General features: G+C 40.9%; 1 protein-coding gene across 3 annotated transcripts in view; it reads left to right on the forward strand.

Annotated features, from left to right (window-relative positions):
* The window catches only part of tenm1 (teneurin transmembrane protein 1), a 1,011,052-nt gene that overhangs the window by 743,653 nt on the left and 250,280 nt on the right, over nucleotides 1–17,119 (forward strand). For all 3 annotated transcript variants that reach the window (XM_070882702.1, XM_070882701.1, XM_070882703.1), the window contains 3 exons: nucleotides 196–297; nucleotides 3,314–3,508; nucleotides 11,330–11,530. In XM_070882702.1, coding sequence (XP_070738803.1) covers nucleotides 196–297; nucleotides 3,314–3,508; nucleotides 11,330–11,530 — 498 coding nt within the window. The remainder of the gene's footprint in view (nucleotides 1–195; nucleotides 298–3,313; nucleotides 3,509–11,329; nucleotides 11,531–17,119) is intronic.

Raw genomic sequence — 17,119 nt, forward strand, 5'->3', positions numbered from 1 at the left:
TTAGTTAGTCAATCTTCTATCCATGCTAATATATTACCCCCAACCCCGATTATGGTATCAGGCACATACCACAGTTAGGTAAATGTTATTCAATCTATTTATCACTGTTAAATCTTGTTTCTAATGGAATAAGAAATTGGATTCTTGCACAGAGTTGTTTATGAAACATTTACTCGATGCTATCATTGCTTGTAGAATCAATGGATGAATGTTCTACCAATTGCAATGGGAATGGAGAATGTATCTCTGGCCACTGTCACTGTTTTCCAGGATTTCTTGGGCCTGACTGTGCACGAGGTAAAGTCAGCTGTGGCAAGTTGTTGAGCAAACATGAATGTATTGTACAATGCAATCATTATTTATCAAACCATACAGCAACTATATCAATTTGAAGAGAGATTAGGAAATAAAATGTCAAGGCAACTGGAGCTGGCAACAGGCTTTGCCAGCATCGCTCCTAGCCCATGAACAAAAAAAAAATGCACATTACTAAGGCTGCATACAGTGAATTAACTGCACTGTTCTAGAATGTGGAGATCTGAGGGCTGAAATTCAGGGTCTCCGAGAGACCCGTTACTGTCCGTTTGTGGTGGCCATTTGGTGAAATCCCGTGGTCACCACTTAGAGGTCAACTGGCCAACACAACCCAATTTCAGGTCGGGGATTTTTCGGCCTGGATCCGACACCGCCAGATTCTGATGACCGCCGCAAGCGTGTCATCAGAATGCTCACTGCCACATTCCCTCAGCTTAACAATTTTCCGACCAATATTCAGCTGCAGAGATCGATCCCCCGCTGCTCGGTGCCCCTGATAGGTTTTTCTGTTGGTGCACCCTCTGAAGACTGTGTGCGACCCTTCAAGGGGAGGACCCACTGCCGAGGCCGCCATGTAATAATTTTTGCCGGCCGACTTCCCGATTGGCCGGCAAAATAGTGTCCCTGCGTTTGGCCGGGCTACCAAGGGGCAGCCTGGTCCAGCCGAAACCCTCGCTGATGGCCCAGAGGTTGAAGGTAAAAAATGGCAGATTCTCTCCCCTTTCACAGAGGGCAGCGAGCATGGTGACGCGCACACGCTGTGACATCACCACTACTCCACCATTAATTGCCAACGGCGGAGTCCCGGTGCGACCTATATTCAGCCACTCAGTCTGGCTTTGAGTCTATGGCCTGCATCCATTATGACACATTTTCCCTGGGACTTTGAAAAAATGTCAATGTCCTGAAAATGGCTCTTCCGATCGCATCAAGGATCCGTGCAGTAAGTACAAAGAAAAAAATCATAGGTCCGCCAGATTTCTTGCGCTGCTGAATTTCGGCCCCCTGATCTTAACACCAGGAATCGTGCCATGATGGTGCAGAAACTTAAAGAAAAATAGTAAAAATTAGAGTGTATATGTGAAGAGAGACAGTCAGGGTTGAATTTCTAGGTGTAGTTGATACTTCAATGGTCTAATAACATTCAGAAACAGGACTGCTACACGCATCAAATAAATCATCTATTTGGGATGGTGCTCATCAGTTTTTGACCAAGGCTTAGAGTGTTAGAAACTACTGCAAAGACAATAATCAAACTTCTTCAGTGGACAAGTCAAAGGATCCAATCAAAGCAGGCCATTTTCAGATTGTGTAAAGTACCAGTGTGCATGTTGTTTTTACATCCGCTCAGAGCTTGTGGTAATGGAATAAAATAGTTGCAAGAGGGTGGCAGCAGCATGATTTGTGCTCATATTCTGGCTAATCTCCATCTTTCAGATCAGGAGAAGATAAACACAAAGTTCAGGCACACGGGTGCAGGGTTCTCAGGAGAAAGTCATATGAAAGAAAGGTCTTCAGGGCAAAGATCTTACTCATATCAGAAGAAGGAATATTTTAAGTTCACCAGGGAACAGTTATTAAACTGTGTCAAAAGGTATCAGGAGCCTTGAAGATCTTCTCTGCAAGGAGAGTTGCTTTCCCTGTCACTGTGAAGGTTACAAGTCACAATTTTCTTCGCTACTGGTTCATTCTATTCACTTGGTGCTGTTTATTGAGCATAACCTGAGGTGATTGCTAGGCTGTGATAATTGTGGCTGATTGGTTCCATGAACTTCACAAACAGGGATGTTCACAAGTCACTTTCATGTTCTTTAGTGTACATTACAGTACAGTGCATGAGCAAATTCCTCTACTAAGGGTCCTAAAGGAACTCCCATAAAATCACATCCTTTGTCTCTCTCTACATATGTACCATTTTATTTTATGAAAATAGAGGGATTCCAACCCAATCACAAAATGTACATATGGGCCAAATTAATTTATTCAGTGTGTAACCTGAACCTGCTCAACTGAGATCACTTTAAATTTAGATTTTGGTTTAGTGTTCATTCTTAGGGGACAGAAAAGTACTTTACTCCAGAGAACCTTCTTAATTGTACATTATTGTCCTTGTTTCATTGAGGTGAGCAAACTGTTGCAATGGAATCAAATTTGATTCCTAAATGATTAGCTTCAGATACCAAAGAGTAGACTGCCGACGTGTCTCAAAGTGAACACATTCAATTTTAGTGAATATATTCAATTTCATGCTCTTCTGTAGTTTGTATTTTGAACTAATTGATAGTCTTAAAGTGATTCCTGTGATCTTTAGGGTTAGGCAATGTGTTCAGTTTTCCCCATTCGTTAGTCAACATAAACAGATGGTATAAAATGTTTAGAACTAGATTCCCTGAGGGCTCAGTTAGTAAAGCAGCTAAGCCATATAGACCAGGCCATATATACATGTGCCATGGCCATGACCGATTGGATCCATACACTGATCTCCTGGCCTAGGTTTGATACCAGGTCTGTGTTGAGTTAGTTGATCTCATCCAAAGTTTTGCAGTAAGTTCTCAGGAAGTCAGTGCGTAAGCTTATTGAATAACAGTTATTTGGATGAGGTTATTGGCGGATGGCCAGTTCTACTGGAACTGCAAACTGGCAAGGAATCATGTTCTTTTGTAAATGAGGAGAGACAATTAGAAAAAAGTACGAGAAAGAATGTTGACCTCTTCGACCCACTTCAACATTGCCAGGTACAAGGCCTGTTATAACACTCCAGTGAGTCACTATGGCATGAATTCGTCATTTCTTAGAGGATCATTATGGAGACAGTGTCCATTAATGATCAAGTGCTAAAGGAATATTAGCCTTATCCTGAATAAAATGGATCATTCAACACTACTTATAATACTGTTAACATTCAGAAAACCGCCTATGTAATGGAAATGTGAAACATGCAAGAGTGAGCTTAGAAGGCCTCTGTTGGTACTGATGTAATATTTTTACCCATTTTCAGACTCCTGCCCTGTCCTCTGCAGTGCAAATGGTCAGTATGAGAAAGGTCACTGCTTATGCCACAATGAATGGAAGGGACCGGAGTGTGATGTGCCAGGAGATCAGTGTATCGATCCAACCTGTCATGGCCATGGCACATGTGTCGCAGGAATTTGCATCTGTATTCCTGGCTATCAAGGAGAAAACTGTGAGGAAGGTTGGTCCACCTATAAGGTTTTGTATCTTGTTAAAGCTGTTTCAGGGCCTATAATAATTAAGAGGCACAATTGTCATGCAATTTCTGTGTGCATTGGAGATAATACTCGTGCAATGTGTGGCTTGATAATTTGGTGTGTTAGCACTGATGGAATATTAAAGCATTTGAGCCCATCCTCCCAAATTTCTTGGAAATCAGTCCTGATTAATGCATGCTATCTCACAAACTCGGAATTGACATTTTTTTGACACTCCTGGATACTATCCAGAGATCTTCATGGAAAGTGATTGTGTGTCGACATCAAGTAAGGATTGTACAGGATTCCACTGTGCTGGCCTCTACACTCACTGTCTAGGTTCACGTTTGGGGAATGGTCATCTGGGTGAGGTACTGGGGGTTACTTATATTCATGGAACCATACCTCAAGAGTCATTGGGGGAAACAGTGGAGGAAACAAATCACTAAATGATTATGCTAACTCAAATACATTGTAAAGTGCCATTTTTGTAATAACATCCTTGCACTATTGACTGCATCTCTACTGACAAAAGTTATAAAAAGTGCTGGCAAGATTCCCTTCTGGAATTCCTGGTCCCTGGCCAAGGAGTATATCCCAATAATGCTGGAAATCACACAACCACCCACTCCCCCCTGTAATGACTCAAAACCTGGGATTTTTCTTAGGGTGAGGGCTATAACAGACTGGTGGGCGAAGGCCTGTCCACCTTTCAGGTGGCTGTGTAAGGCCTCAAGAACTTTGGACCAGGAGACTTTATCTGAGTTCTGATGAAAGGTCGTCGACCTGAAACGGTAACTCTGTTTCTCTCTCCACAGATGCTGCCTGACCTGAGTATTTCCAGCATTTTCTGTTTTTCGATCTGAGTTATGGTTATGCTGTGTACTATTTACTTTGTCGCTCGCATTTCTTGGGCTTGTTTTATTTTCTTCTTCTGTCCTTGGTGGCCTGCCCTTTGTTAATGCCACTCTGTAACCAGTATTGGCTATTAGAATGCAAGAGCAGAGTGAAGTGGCTTGGTGGATCATGTTCTTTGTTGCCACAAGTCATTTGTTTATTGTTTGAGTCCAATCAGAAACCAGTGTTGAACTGCCTCCTGGACTTGTAATGCAACAAATTGTACATTACAGAATCAATGTCACACTGTGCAAAGTCACTTGCCTTAATTATGTCCAGTTTTCCTCTGATGAATGTGCCTGGTCTTTCTCCCCAACACTTACCCCCAAAACACAAACCCACTGCATGAAGGATCATCAGCATGAATCTGCTTCCCTCCTACTCCATGGTGCATCAGTGTCTCTCTCTTGTGGCCATTGTAATAGTGTGTGCTTTGTTCTATTTATTGTTAGCTGACAACAGAGTGCAAAAAAAAAATGTCATTTCACACGTGTGATTTATTTCCCACCACCACTTATGTGAAGAAAACATTTAGGTAGTAATAAAAAATTCTATTATGGAAGACACAGCAATATGTATATCTTGAAACACACATCCTTCTGACCAATCTGCGAGATGCCATAGATAATGTAAGCTAGAGAAAACTTCACACCAAGGTCACTCGTTCACTTTACAGACTGAAGGATTTCAGTGAGATGTCGATCTCACAACATGATCTATAATTGATAATCTCTTTTCTTTATTATCTCCACCATTCTATTTTATCAGATTGTGAATAACAGCTCTGTTTTTGTTAGCTCATTATGCTCTCTTAAATGGAAAATGTTTAATCTTTGCTAGAACTGGGATGGGTGCTAAACACCAGACACAAAACCTCTCAAAATAACACTCCATGAACAAGATCACTGATTTATGGTTTTCACAGAAAAATGGATTAAATTAAATTCACAAAAGTTCATGTGTGAGAGGTCACTAGCATTTCTATTAGTTGATAAGGTAATGATATGACTCTCTGAGGTTTATTTCATATCAAAGTTTAATTAGAACAAATCACTGGCTCTCTTTAATTAATCTTTTCAGCACGGTTGCTATTTTCAATGGTGTTTCCTGACTAATTTCGGAAATCTGGCACTCGAGAGGAATTCTGTAAGTAATAATGTAACAATTAGGAACTCAAGAGCACATCACAGAGCCAGGAGACTTATGGGCATTACAGGAATTTTTTTTTTCTTGTTTGATCTGAATAAAAGTATTTTAAATGCTGGAACAGATCAGATGAGGGGAAAATTCTCATCCCAAGCTGCTGAGTCTCTTTCCTAACAAGAGTCCCCAGGGGTTGCCATTGACACACAAATCTGGATTACTTTTGATCATCTGTAAGGTGCATTTTTAGTAGGTGTTGAAAATGTGACAGTAGAATAGTTGCTTAGATATTCCATTATCACAAGTTTTCAATTTCAAGTTTAATATAACTGTCATTCTGTCACTTTGCAAGTGATCTGCAAGAAGAATTACTTTCACACACTCCCCACAACCTGAAGATTTTGCGGTAAATGTTCGTGAATCAAGGGCTAAGTGATTTCAGTTGTATAAGCATTTTCTTCCTCCACTATAATGGACTACTCCTCTCTTCAATCTTAGCGGGACATTTAGCAGCAATATGTTGCTCTGTGGCGCATTTTCACAATGCTTTTGCTGAAGTATTAAGATGCAGCCCTCTGCAATTTTGTTGCAATTTATCTGAAAATTGTTAAATTTTTCTGCTAACATTTTGCAAATTGCAGCCCAACTGCAATTTAGCAAATATGCAAAAATGTTATTAAACAATTGTCAAATACCATTTTATAAGTCTTCTTTATGAGTAATGCCTTTTTCTATTTAATAAATATTCTTGGTTATAAAAACATTTGCAGACACTGGGCAGTATAGTGGATTAGACACTCACCTTTCATCAACAGGAAATGATTTAGGTCCAGACCAGACTAATGAGATGCAAATCTCTTCTGCCTGCTGGCTGTAGGAGCAGCCTGTAAAATTCCTATGTTTATGGGTTTGAGCTGTCTCAAGGAGTCCACAACACAAAGCTATGCTTAGTTTGGCATTAATCGGCACTAAATTGGTTGTTACTCAATAAAAAACACATGATGGGAAATTTAAAACGGTTACACTGGTGTAGTAGGGGCAGCATTTCTGGCATTGAGGCTGAAATGGATTGTTGAGATGGATAGAGTGAGCGTTGCTCGTCACAACATGCTATATATGTTGGGGTAGAGTTTCCACTAGATAGCGCTAGTTTTCACCCGAAATCATCCAAACCGAAGTAAAAGATTGAGGAGTTTCAAGGGCAAGTTATGTCCTGCACAAATCGACTTTCTGCAATCTTTTATGCTGGTTTAAAATATATAGTATTAGGCAGTCCCTCTTATCGAGGATGACCCACTTCCACACCAAAAAAGATGGGTTCACAAGTGTTTCAATGAGCTACATCTTAAAGGGTGGAAGATGCCTGTGTGAGTGAATTCTTTTAACGTGGAGTGACTGTTGGACACCAGCCACCACACAGGCTTGACGGAGCAAGACCTTGGTCTAAAAATCATTGCGCTAGAACCTGGCCACACCCACACAACTGGCCGTGCTCCACGATCGAATTAATCACCATGGCGAGTTTCCGTCTTTTGTGATTAAGAAATAAAGAAAGACTTGCATTTATAAAGCACCTTTCACAACCTCAGGACATATCAAAGTCCTTTACAGACAATGAAGTACTTTTGAAGTGTTGTAATGTAGGAAACTCGGCAGTTAATTTGTGCACATCAAGGTCAATTTACTAAAAAACTGACTAGCATACACCAATTAAACTAACAAATGGTTCTATATAGCTTCTTCAAGTCATTTTCAGCCATTTAAAATCGTTATTCATAGGTGACTCATTAAAAATGCTTATTGTTTGTGAAAAACATATTTTCAGCTATATTAAAAAAATGCACCAGGTTACTACTCTGAAATACATCAAGGAATATGTTTTTAAATCAAAGGGTGAAAAAAACAATTGCATTCTAAAATGCTGCTGCCTGATTGCACTGGTATATGGAAAATTTTACATTTGTGGTTGGAGCGGAAACTTGAACCATAACTTCACCTTGGAAAACTGGAGCAATTTTGAGCACAATTTGTGCCCAGATTGCTGATCTCTAGCCCATTATATCTGCCCTGGTAGTGCTTGTTGCTGTCATTGGGTTCCCATTTTTAAGCAGTCATGTCCCTCACCTTGATGAGCACAAAAACCATGAGCACTTTTTAAAAAAATAAGATAGAGATTGGAATTTCCTCTTATTTATGATATGATTTTTGTTTTGTTTTTCGGCTCAGATTCCACATGTATGTTGTCGATATCCAGCTCTACCTCTCCACCACATCTCTCGACCCATCCACGGCCATTGTGTTGTCAGACTGCTTGTCCGACATCCAGTTCGAGATGAGCTGCAATTTCCTCCTGTTAAACATTGGGAAGAGCAAAGCCATCCACTACAGTCCATGTCCAAAAACTCACCATCGATCCCACCTTCTCCCTGGCCATGGTTTCAAGTTGAACCAGCACAACCCTATTTGATCCTGAGCTGAGTTACCAATGACATAACCACTCCATCTAGAAACATAGAAAATAGGTGCAGGAGTAGGCCATTCAGCCCTTCGAGCCTGCACCACCATTCAATATGATCATGGCTGATCATGCACTTCAGTACCCCATCCCTGCTTTCTCTCCATACCCCTTGATCCCTTTAGCAGTGAGGACCACATTTAACTCCCTTTTGAATATATCTAACAAACTAGCCTCAACAACTTTCCGTGGTAGAGAATTCCACATGCTCACAACTCTGAGTGAAGAAGTTTCTCCTCATCTCGGTCCTAAATGGCTTACCCCTTATCCTTAGACTGTGATCCCTGGTTCTGGACTTCCCCAACATCGGGAACATTCTTCCTGCATCTAACCTGTCCAATCCCGTCAGAATTTTAGATGTTTCGATGAGATCCCCTCTCATTCTTCTAAATTTCATTGAATATAAGCCTAGTCGATCCAGTCTTTCTTCATATGTCAATCCTGTCATCCCGGGAATCAATCTGGTGAACCTTCGCTGCACTCCCTCAATAGAAAGAATGTCCTTCCTCAGATTAGGAGACCCAAACTATACAAAATATTCAAGGTGTGGCCTCACCAAGGCTCTGTACAACTATAGTAAGATCTCCCTGTTCCTATGCTCAAATCCTCTCGTTATGAAGGCCAACATGCCATTTGCCTTCTTCACCGCCTGCTGTACCTGCATGCCAACTTTCAATGACTGATATACCATGACACCCAGGTCTCATTGCACCTCCCCTTTTCCTAATCTGCCGCCATTCAGATAATATTCTGCCTTTGTGTTTTTACCACCAAAGTGGATAACCTCACATTTATCTACATTATACCGCATCTGCCATGTATTTGCCCAATCACCTAACCTGTTCGAGTCACCCTGCAACCTCTTGGCACCCTCCTCACAGTTCACACTGCCACCCAGCTTAGTGTCATCTGCAAACTTATAGATATTACATTCAATTCCTTCATCTAAATCATTAATATATATTGTAAATAGCTGGGGTCCCAGCACTGAACTTTGCGGTACCCCACTAGTCACTGCCTACCATTCTGAAAAGGACTCGTTTATTCTTACTCTTTGCTTCCTGCCTGCCAACTAGTTCTTTATCCACGTCAGTACATTACCCCCATTACCATGTGCTTTAATTTTGCACACTAATCTCTTGTGTGGGACCTTGTTAAAAGCCTTTTGAATACACCACATCCACTGGCTCCTCCTTGTCCACTCTACTAGTTACAGCCTCAAAAAATTCTGGAAGACTTGTCAAGCATGATTTCCCTTTCATAAATCCATGCTGACCTGGACCGATTCTGTCACTGCTTTCCAAATGCACTGCAATTACATCTTTAAAAATTGATTCCAGCATTTTCCTGACTATTGATGTCAGGCTAACCGGTCTATAATTCCCTGTTTTCTCTCTCCCTTTTTTAAAAAGTGGGCTTACATTAGCTATAGAATGTTGGAAAATGACCACCAATGCATCCACTATTTCTAGGGCCACTTCCTTAAGTATTCTGGGATGCAGACTATCAGGTCCTGGGGATTTATCGGCCTTCAATCCGAACACAATTTCCTGACTAATAGGATTTCCTTCAGTTCCTCCTTTTCGCTAGATCCTCGGTCCCCTGGTATTTCCGGAAGGTTATTTGTGTCTTCCTTCGTGAAGACAGAACCAAAGTATTTGTTCAATTGGTCTGCCATTTCTTTGTTCCCCATTATAAATTCACCTGATTCTGACTGGAAGTGACCTACATTTGCCTTCACTAATCTTTTTCTCTTCACGTATCTATAGAAGCTTTTGCAGTCAGTTTTTATGTTCCCTGCAAGTTACTCTCTCATTCTATTTTCCCCCTCCTAATTAAACCCTTTGTCCTCCTCTGCTGAATTCTAAATTTCTCCCAGTCCTCAGGTTTGCTGCTTTTATTGACCAATTTATATGCCTCTTTCTTGGATTTAACACTATCCATAACTTCCCTTGTAAGCCACAGTTGAGCCACCTTCCCCGTTTTATTTTTATGCCAGACAGGGATGTACAATTGTTGAAGTTCATCCATGTGATCTTTAAATGTCTGCCATTGCCTATCCACCGTTAACCCTTTAAGTATCATTCGCCTATCTATTCTAGCCAATTCGCGTCTCATACCATCGAATTTACCTTTCTTTAAGTTCAGGACCCTAGTCTCTGAATTAACTGTATCATTCTCCATATTAATGAAGAATTCTATCATATTATGGTCACTCTTCCCCAAGGGGCCTCGCACAACAAGATTGCCAATGAATCCTCTCTCATTGCACAACACCCAATCTATGATGGCCAGCTCTCTAGTTGGTTCCTCGACATATTGGTCGTGAAAACCATCCCTTATACACTCCAGGAAATCCTCCTGTACCATATTGCTACCAGTTTGTTTCGCCTAATCTATATGTAGTTTAAAGTCACCAATGATAACTGCTGTACCTTTATTGCACGCATCCCTAATTTCCTGTTTGATGCTATCCCCAACCTCACTATGACTGTTTGGTGGTCTGTACACAACTGCCACTAATGTTTTCTGCCCTTTGGTGTTCTGCAGCTCTACCCATACAGATTCCAACTCATCCACGCTAATGTCCTTCCTTACTATTGCCTACTTCCACCGACATAACATTACTTGTCTCTGCTCCTGCCTCAGCCCATCTGTTGCTGAAACCATTGTCCATACTTTCGTCACCTCCAGACTCAACTAATGTAATGCTGCCCTGGCTGGCCTCCCATCCTCCACCATCCATAAACATCAGCTCATCCAAAACTCTGCTGCCCTCACCCTATCTCGCACCAAATCCCACTCACCCATCATCCTTGTGTTCGCTGACCTACATTCCCAACACCACAAATGTAAAATTTTATCCTCACGTTTAAATCGCTTTATAGTCTTGTCCCTGCTCTCACTATAATATTCTCCAGCTCGACAATCCTCCAAAAATTCTGTGTTCCTCTAATTATGGTCTCTTGAGTATGCCCCACTAACTTTGCTCCAACATTGGTGGCCATGCCTTCAACCTTCTAGGCTCTAAGCTCTTGAATTTCCTCCCTAAACCTCTCTTCCTCTTCACTTCTCTCTCCTTTAAGACCCTCCTTAAGGTCTTTGACCAAGCTTTTGGTGACATTCCATACTTTGGCTTGATGTTGATTTTTGTATAATGATGTTTCTATAAGTGCCTTGGGATGTTTTTCTACATTAAGGGGATTATTTTATTGCAAATTGTTGTTAACTTTCCCTCTTTGTTCTATAGAAGACTGCTTGGATCCGATATGTTCTGGACACGGTGTGTGTATACAGAGCGAATGCCACTGTGCTGCTGGCTGGAGAGGGCTCAAGTGCGAAGCTCCATCAGCTGTTTGTCATGAACAATGCTCAGGCCATGGGACCTTATTGCCAGAAACAAATACCTGTAACTGTGACCACAACTGGACAGGTTCTGACTGTTCAGCAGGTAATTACACATGAATTGATGCCATTTTACAAAGTGCTATTCATATTTCTATTGGCATATGTATGGCATTGAGCCAAATTTGCCCAAATCTGTTCTTGTATCGGGGAGCAGGGTTGCACATTGGAACTAGAGAGTGCACATTTGCTTGGTAAGTGGGGATTTTCTCATTTCTCATCGAAGAAGTCTCTATTCAGTGCACAGCTAACATCTTGTTTCAACCAGAACCTATCTATGTTGTAAGAACATAAGAAAAAGGAGCAGGAGTCGGCCATATGACCCCTCTAGCCTGCTCCGCCATTCAATAAATTCATGGCTGATCTGATCATGGATTCAGCTCCAATTCCCTGCCTGCTCTCCATAACCCCTTTATCCCCTTATCGTTTAAGAAACTGTCTATTTCTATCTTAAATTTATTCAATGTCCCAGCTTCCACAGCTCTCTGAGGCAGCAAATTCCACAGATTTACAACCCTCAGAGTTGAAATTTCTCCTCTTCTCAGTTTTAAATGGGCGGCTCCTTATTCTAAGATCATGCCCTCTAGTTCTAGTCTCCCCCATCAGTGGAAACATCCTCTCTGCATCCACCTTGTCAAGCCCTCTCATAATCTTATACGTTTCGATAAGATCACCTCTCATTCTTCTGAATTCCCATGAGCAGAGGCCCAACCTACTCAACCCTTCCCCATAAGTCAACCCCCTCATCTCCGGAATCAACCTGGTGAACCTTCTCTGAACTGCCTCCAAAGCAAGTATATCCTTTCATAAATATGGAACCCAAAACTGCACGCAGTATTCCAAGTGTGGCCTCACCAATACCCTGTACAGCTGTAGCAAGACTTCCCTGCTTTTATACTCCATCCCCTTTGCAATAAAGGCCAAGATTCCATTGGCCTTCCTGATCACTTGCTGATCACTTTGCTCTGTAAAATGGCACTCTGGCCTACTGTGGCAGCTCTGATGAAGAGTGTTCATACGAAACATTAACATGCCAATCTCCTTCACATGCTGATCGTCTTACTCTGCATTTCCAGCATTCTCTGTTTTTATTTCTTGTGTATGAAATATCAATATCCCTACCAAAAAAATTCTCGTAATTTTTTTTTACATTTTCCATCCTCTCATATTATGTCTTAAGTTCTCTGTAAGGCTATTCCCTCTGTATATTTAATACAAAATATACAAAAATCTAAGCCTCTCATGCACCATCTTTATTTAATTCTGCATAACACACTGCATTATCTTCTGACGATGTACCACACTTATTTGCGTGTGTAATATCCTGCGATAGCTAAAAATTAGGAAGTTAGGAGTAAGGAGGGCAGGGAGGTGGAACATTTCCACCCAGGATGACCCAAGTTACCAAGAAATCCATCAAAACAGATAGTATAAATTGATTCAAGGAACAATTTGATGCATGTTAGAGAGAGAAAGGACTTGGGGATGATGCAAAAAAGTGTGTATATATATAATTGGTCTGTGAAAAAGGGAGGGGCTTCTGGGGCCTAATGGCCTTTTCCTGTTTCAAAATGATCTTATGCACTATGTTCTTAAATCAGATTTTTCACATGCAGACTTCTAGATTAAATTGAAGTGATAAGTTCTCGCATGTAGCTGAACACATTGAGATACAAGCAAGAAGATATCACGGAAATACTTTGGTAGATGTTGTTTTCATTGCAATGACATCAACTCTGCTCATTTATCAAGTCTGTATCATGTTTACAGTCACTTTGAAGTTACAGTGTAACCTTGGTTTAAAAATAGTAGGCTGAAGAGGACAGGGATTTGTCAAGGAAGAGGAAACTGAGGAAAATATATTGAATCTGACACTTATATTGGAAGAGCTTGAAGCTGCTGATTACACACTTGATAATTTACCAGTGTGTGAAAAAACTGCTTGGACTGAGAAGTGTAGAGCAACAAAAGGACATTGGCGTGCATGTCCACAGATCCCTGAAAGTAGCAGGCCAGGTAAATAAGGTGGTTAAGAAGGCATAATTGCCTTTATTAGCCGAGGCATAGAATACAAGAGCAGGGGGGGGTTATGCTTGAACTGTATAAAACACTAGTTAGGCCACAGCTAGAATACTGCGTGCAATTTTGGTCACCACATTACAGGAAAGATGTGATTGCATTAGAGAGGATACAGAGGAGATTTATGAGAAGGTTGCCTGGATTGGAGAATTTTAGCTATGAGGAGGCTGAGGGGGAAACCTTATTGAGGTGTATTAAATTGAGAGGCCTAGATATAGTGGATAGAAAGGGACTATTTCCCTTAGAGGGGTCAACAAACGGGGGGCATAGATTTCAAGTATTTGGTAGGAGGTTTCGAGGGGATTTGAGGGCAAATATTTTCACCCAGAGGGTGGTGGGGTTCTGGAATGCACTGCCTGAAAGGGTGGTAGAGGCCGAAACCCACACCACATTTAAAGAGTACTTGGATATGCATTTGAAGTGCCGTAACCTACAAAGCTACAGACCAAGAGCTGGAAAGTGGGATTAGGCTGGATAGCTCTTTGTCGGCCAGCGTGGAAACGATGGGCCTCCTTCCGTGTTGTAAATGTCTATGATTCTATGACAGTACTGAAAAACAATAATTCCACTTAACGTATCCCTCAATCAAAAGTACTATTTTCAAAGATCACCGATTCTTTAAATTGCTTAAAACACCTCAGGAATTTCATAATAGAAAAGTGTAGTTATATGGCAGCAGATTCGTATCTGTGATCAGCAATCAATGTAAGACCGTGCTATTAAACCCTATTTCTAGTCTAACTTAAAGTCGATAACTTAGAAATTATTGTTGCCAATAAACAGAAACAATTTAAATGCTCATATGAAATTCCTGTGCTGTATCTTAGCGGATGTTTTAATCTGTTTAAAGTAAAAGGTTTAAAGTCTGCATTCATATATTATACAAAGGAATATTATCTATATATGTTAACTAATTTCCTCTCGTATCAACAGCAGTAATTTCTAGATTTATATTCTTAGCATCCTGCAAATACAGGGCAAAACCAGCCAGACATATTCACATGAGATTGGACTCCAATAATTGTCTTGATTAGAGTTTTGGTCACTTGTAATCTTCTATTAAAATTGTGTCTCGTATTAACGTGAACAATGCAGAGTCGTTGTAATTAACATGTGTGTTGGATTACAGCCAGTCGCAACATACCACAATCAGTGGTAAATATTTAGTAACATGACCGCAAACAGGATGAATCAAGCATAAAGTGTAATACAGTAACGCTAATAGGAATCAACATACAGACTACAAGGAGAATTAATGAGCTTCTAGTACTGTCGCACTTGTGGTGGAACCAAGTTTAAAAATGTCAATCTATTTTGGGGATTATTTTTTATGTTTAAAACCTGTGCCTTTGCAATTGAAGTAAATGGAAAAGAAAATCGAGCAAGATGTAAAATTGGGGACCCATTTGCTTTCACCTGTTTTGCACTCGGCGATAAAAGTTAAAATTACCCCCTCGGAGATTTGATTGTAAAATAATTTTGAGCATATTTTTATTTTATTCAATAATTTATTGCACATTTAGGTAGGTCTGTTGATATTGAGATCCGAGAAGATGAGTTTGAGGCTTTCTGAATCCAATTGCCTACCTTCGACTTGGAATCAATTTGATACTGATCTGATGGGCCATAAGCATGGATTGAGGGAAATGTAAATGCTGCAATATTCCCTTTTATAGGGGAGGTTAAGAGGTGTTGCTCCTACAGTGTAAGATAAGATCTCTGACATATCTGTCTCCTGTTACATCTGACCTCCAAAATATTGTACTGTGTAGAAAATCTTCTATACCAAAGCCCTATTGTCCTTGCAATTTATAAATCTGAAAAGATAGCCATATTTCAGTCACAAATTCAAAGCAAAATGCCAAAGAAATGGCTATAATTGTCACAGCATTTTACCTCTTCTCAATTGCATTAGTCCAAGTGATGGAATAATTAGCACCCGGTAATTAGTAATTTCACTGTTGATATAAATGTATAAGGGAAGCCTCACCATCAGTTTCTCTTTTAAAATTCAAACAATCACAAAGAATTATAATTGATATTGTAACTTACTGCCTATTTTTGTTAATTTTGTGAGTATTTTTGCTGTATTGGAAATGCATAATAAAGGGAAGTACATAAAGGTATTTTCTACAATTTATACTCTATCTGACTCTTTAGCGACAGTGTAGGTTAGACTTTCACCACTGGGACTTGGATTCAAATCCATCCAGACTAATGGGGTTAAATGCCGAAGGACTGCAGGACTGCTAACATTGCACCATTGTTTAAAAAGGGAGAAGGGGTTAGACCGAGTAATTACAGCCTAACCTCGGCGGTAAGAAAATGATTGGAAAAAATTCTGAGGCACAGGAGAAATCTTCATTTCAAAAGACATAGATTAATCAAGGACAGTCAGCATGGATTTGTTAAGGGAAGGTCGTGTCTGATGAACTTTATTGAATTTCTTGAATAGGTAACAAGAAGGGTTGATGAGGGTAGTGTGTTTGATGTAGTCTACATGGATTTTAGCAAAGCTTTTGATAAGGTCCCACATGGCAGACTGGTCACGAAAGTAAAAGTCCATCGGATCCAAGGCAAAGTGGTAAGTTGGATCCAAAATTGGCTCAGAGACAGGAAGCAAAGGGTAATGGTTGATGTATGTTTTTGTGATTGGAAGGCTGTTTCCAGTGAGGTTCCGCAGGGCTCAGTACTAGGTCCCTTGCTTTTTGTGGTATATATCAATGATTTAGACTTGAATGCTTCTGTACGGCTCGGTGAGGATATTGCTGATGACTTGGAAGCCCTCCTATATGGCTCAGAGACATGAACCATATACAGTAGGCACCTCAAATCGCTGGAGAAATACCACCAATAATGCCTCTGCAAGATCCTGCAAATCCCCTGGGAGGACATATACACCAACATCAATGTTCTCGATGAGGCCAACATCCCCAGCATCGAAGCACTGACCACACTGATCCAGCTCTGTTGGGCGGGCCACATTGTCTGCATGCCGGACACAAGACTCCCAAACCAAGCGCTCTACTCAGAACTCCTCCACGGCAAGCAAGCCCCAGGTGGGCAGACGAAAAGTTTCAAGGACACCCTCAAAGATTCCTTGATAAAGTGCAACATCCCCATCGACACCTGGGAGTCTCAGGTCAAAGACCGCCCTAAGTGGAGGAAGAGCATCTGGGAGGGTGCTGAGCTCCTCGAGTCTCGTCGCCAAGAGCATGCAGAAAACAAGTGCAGGCAGTGAAAGGAGTATGCAGCAAACCAGACTCCCCACCCACCCTTTCCTCCAATGAGGGCACACTAACTAACAGAAAACAGAGAGTCAGGATAAATGGTTCATTCTCTGGTTGGCAATCAGTAACTAGTGGGGTGCCGCAGGGATCAGTGCTGGAACCCCAACTATTTACAATCTATATTAATTACTTGGAACAAGGGACTGAGTGTAACATAGCCAAGTTTGCTGACAACACAAAGATGGGAGGAAAAGCAATGTGTGAGGAGGACACAAAAAAATCTGCAAAAGGACATAAACAGGCTAAGTGAGTGGGCAAAAATTTGG

Source organism: Pristiophorus japonicus, chromosome 6, assembly GCF_044704955.1.
Source record: "Pristiophorus japonicus isolate sPriJap1 chromosome 6, sPriJap1.hap1, whole genome shotgun sequence".
NCBI classification, from domain to species: domain Eukaryota; kingdom Metazoa; phylum Chordata; class Chondrichthyes; family Pristiophoridae; genus Pristiophorus; species Pristiophorus japonicus.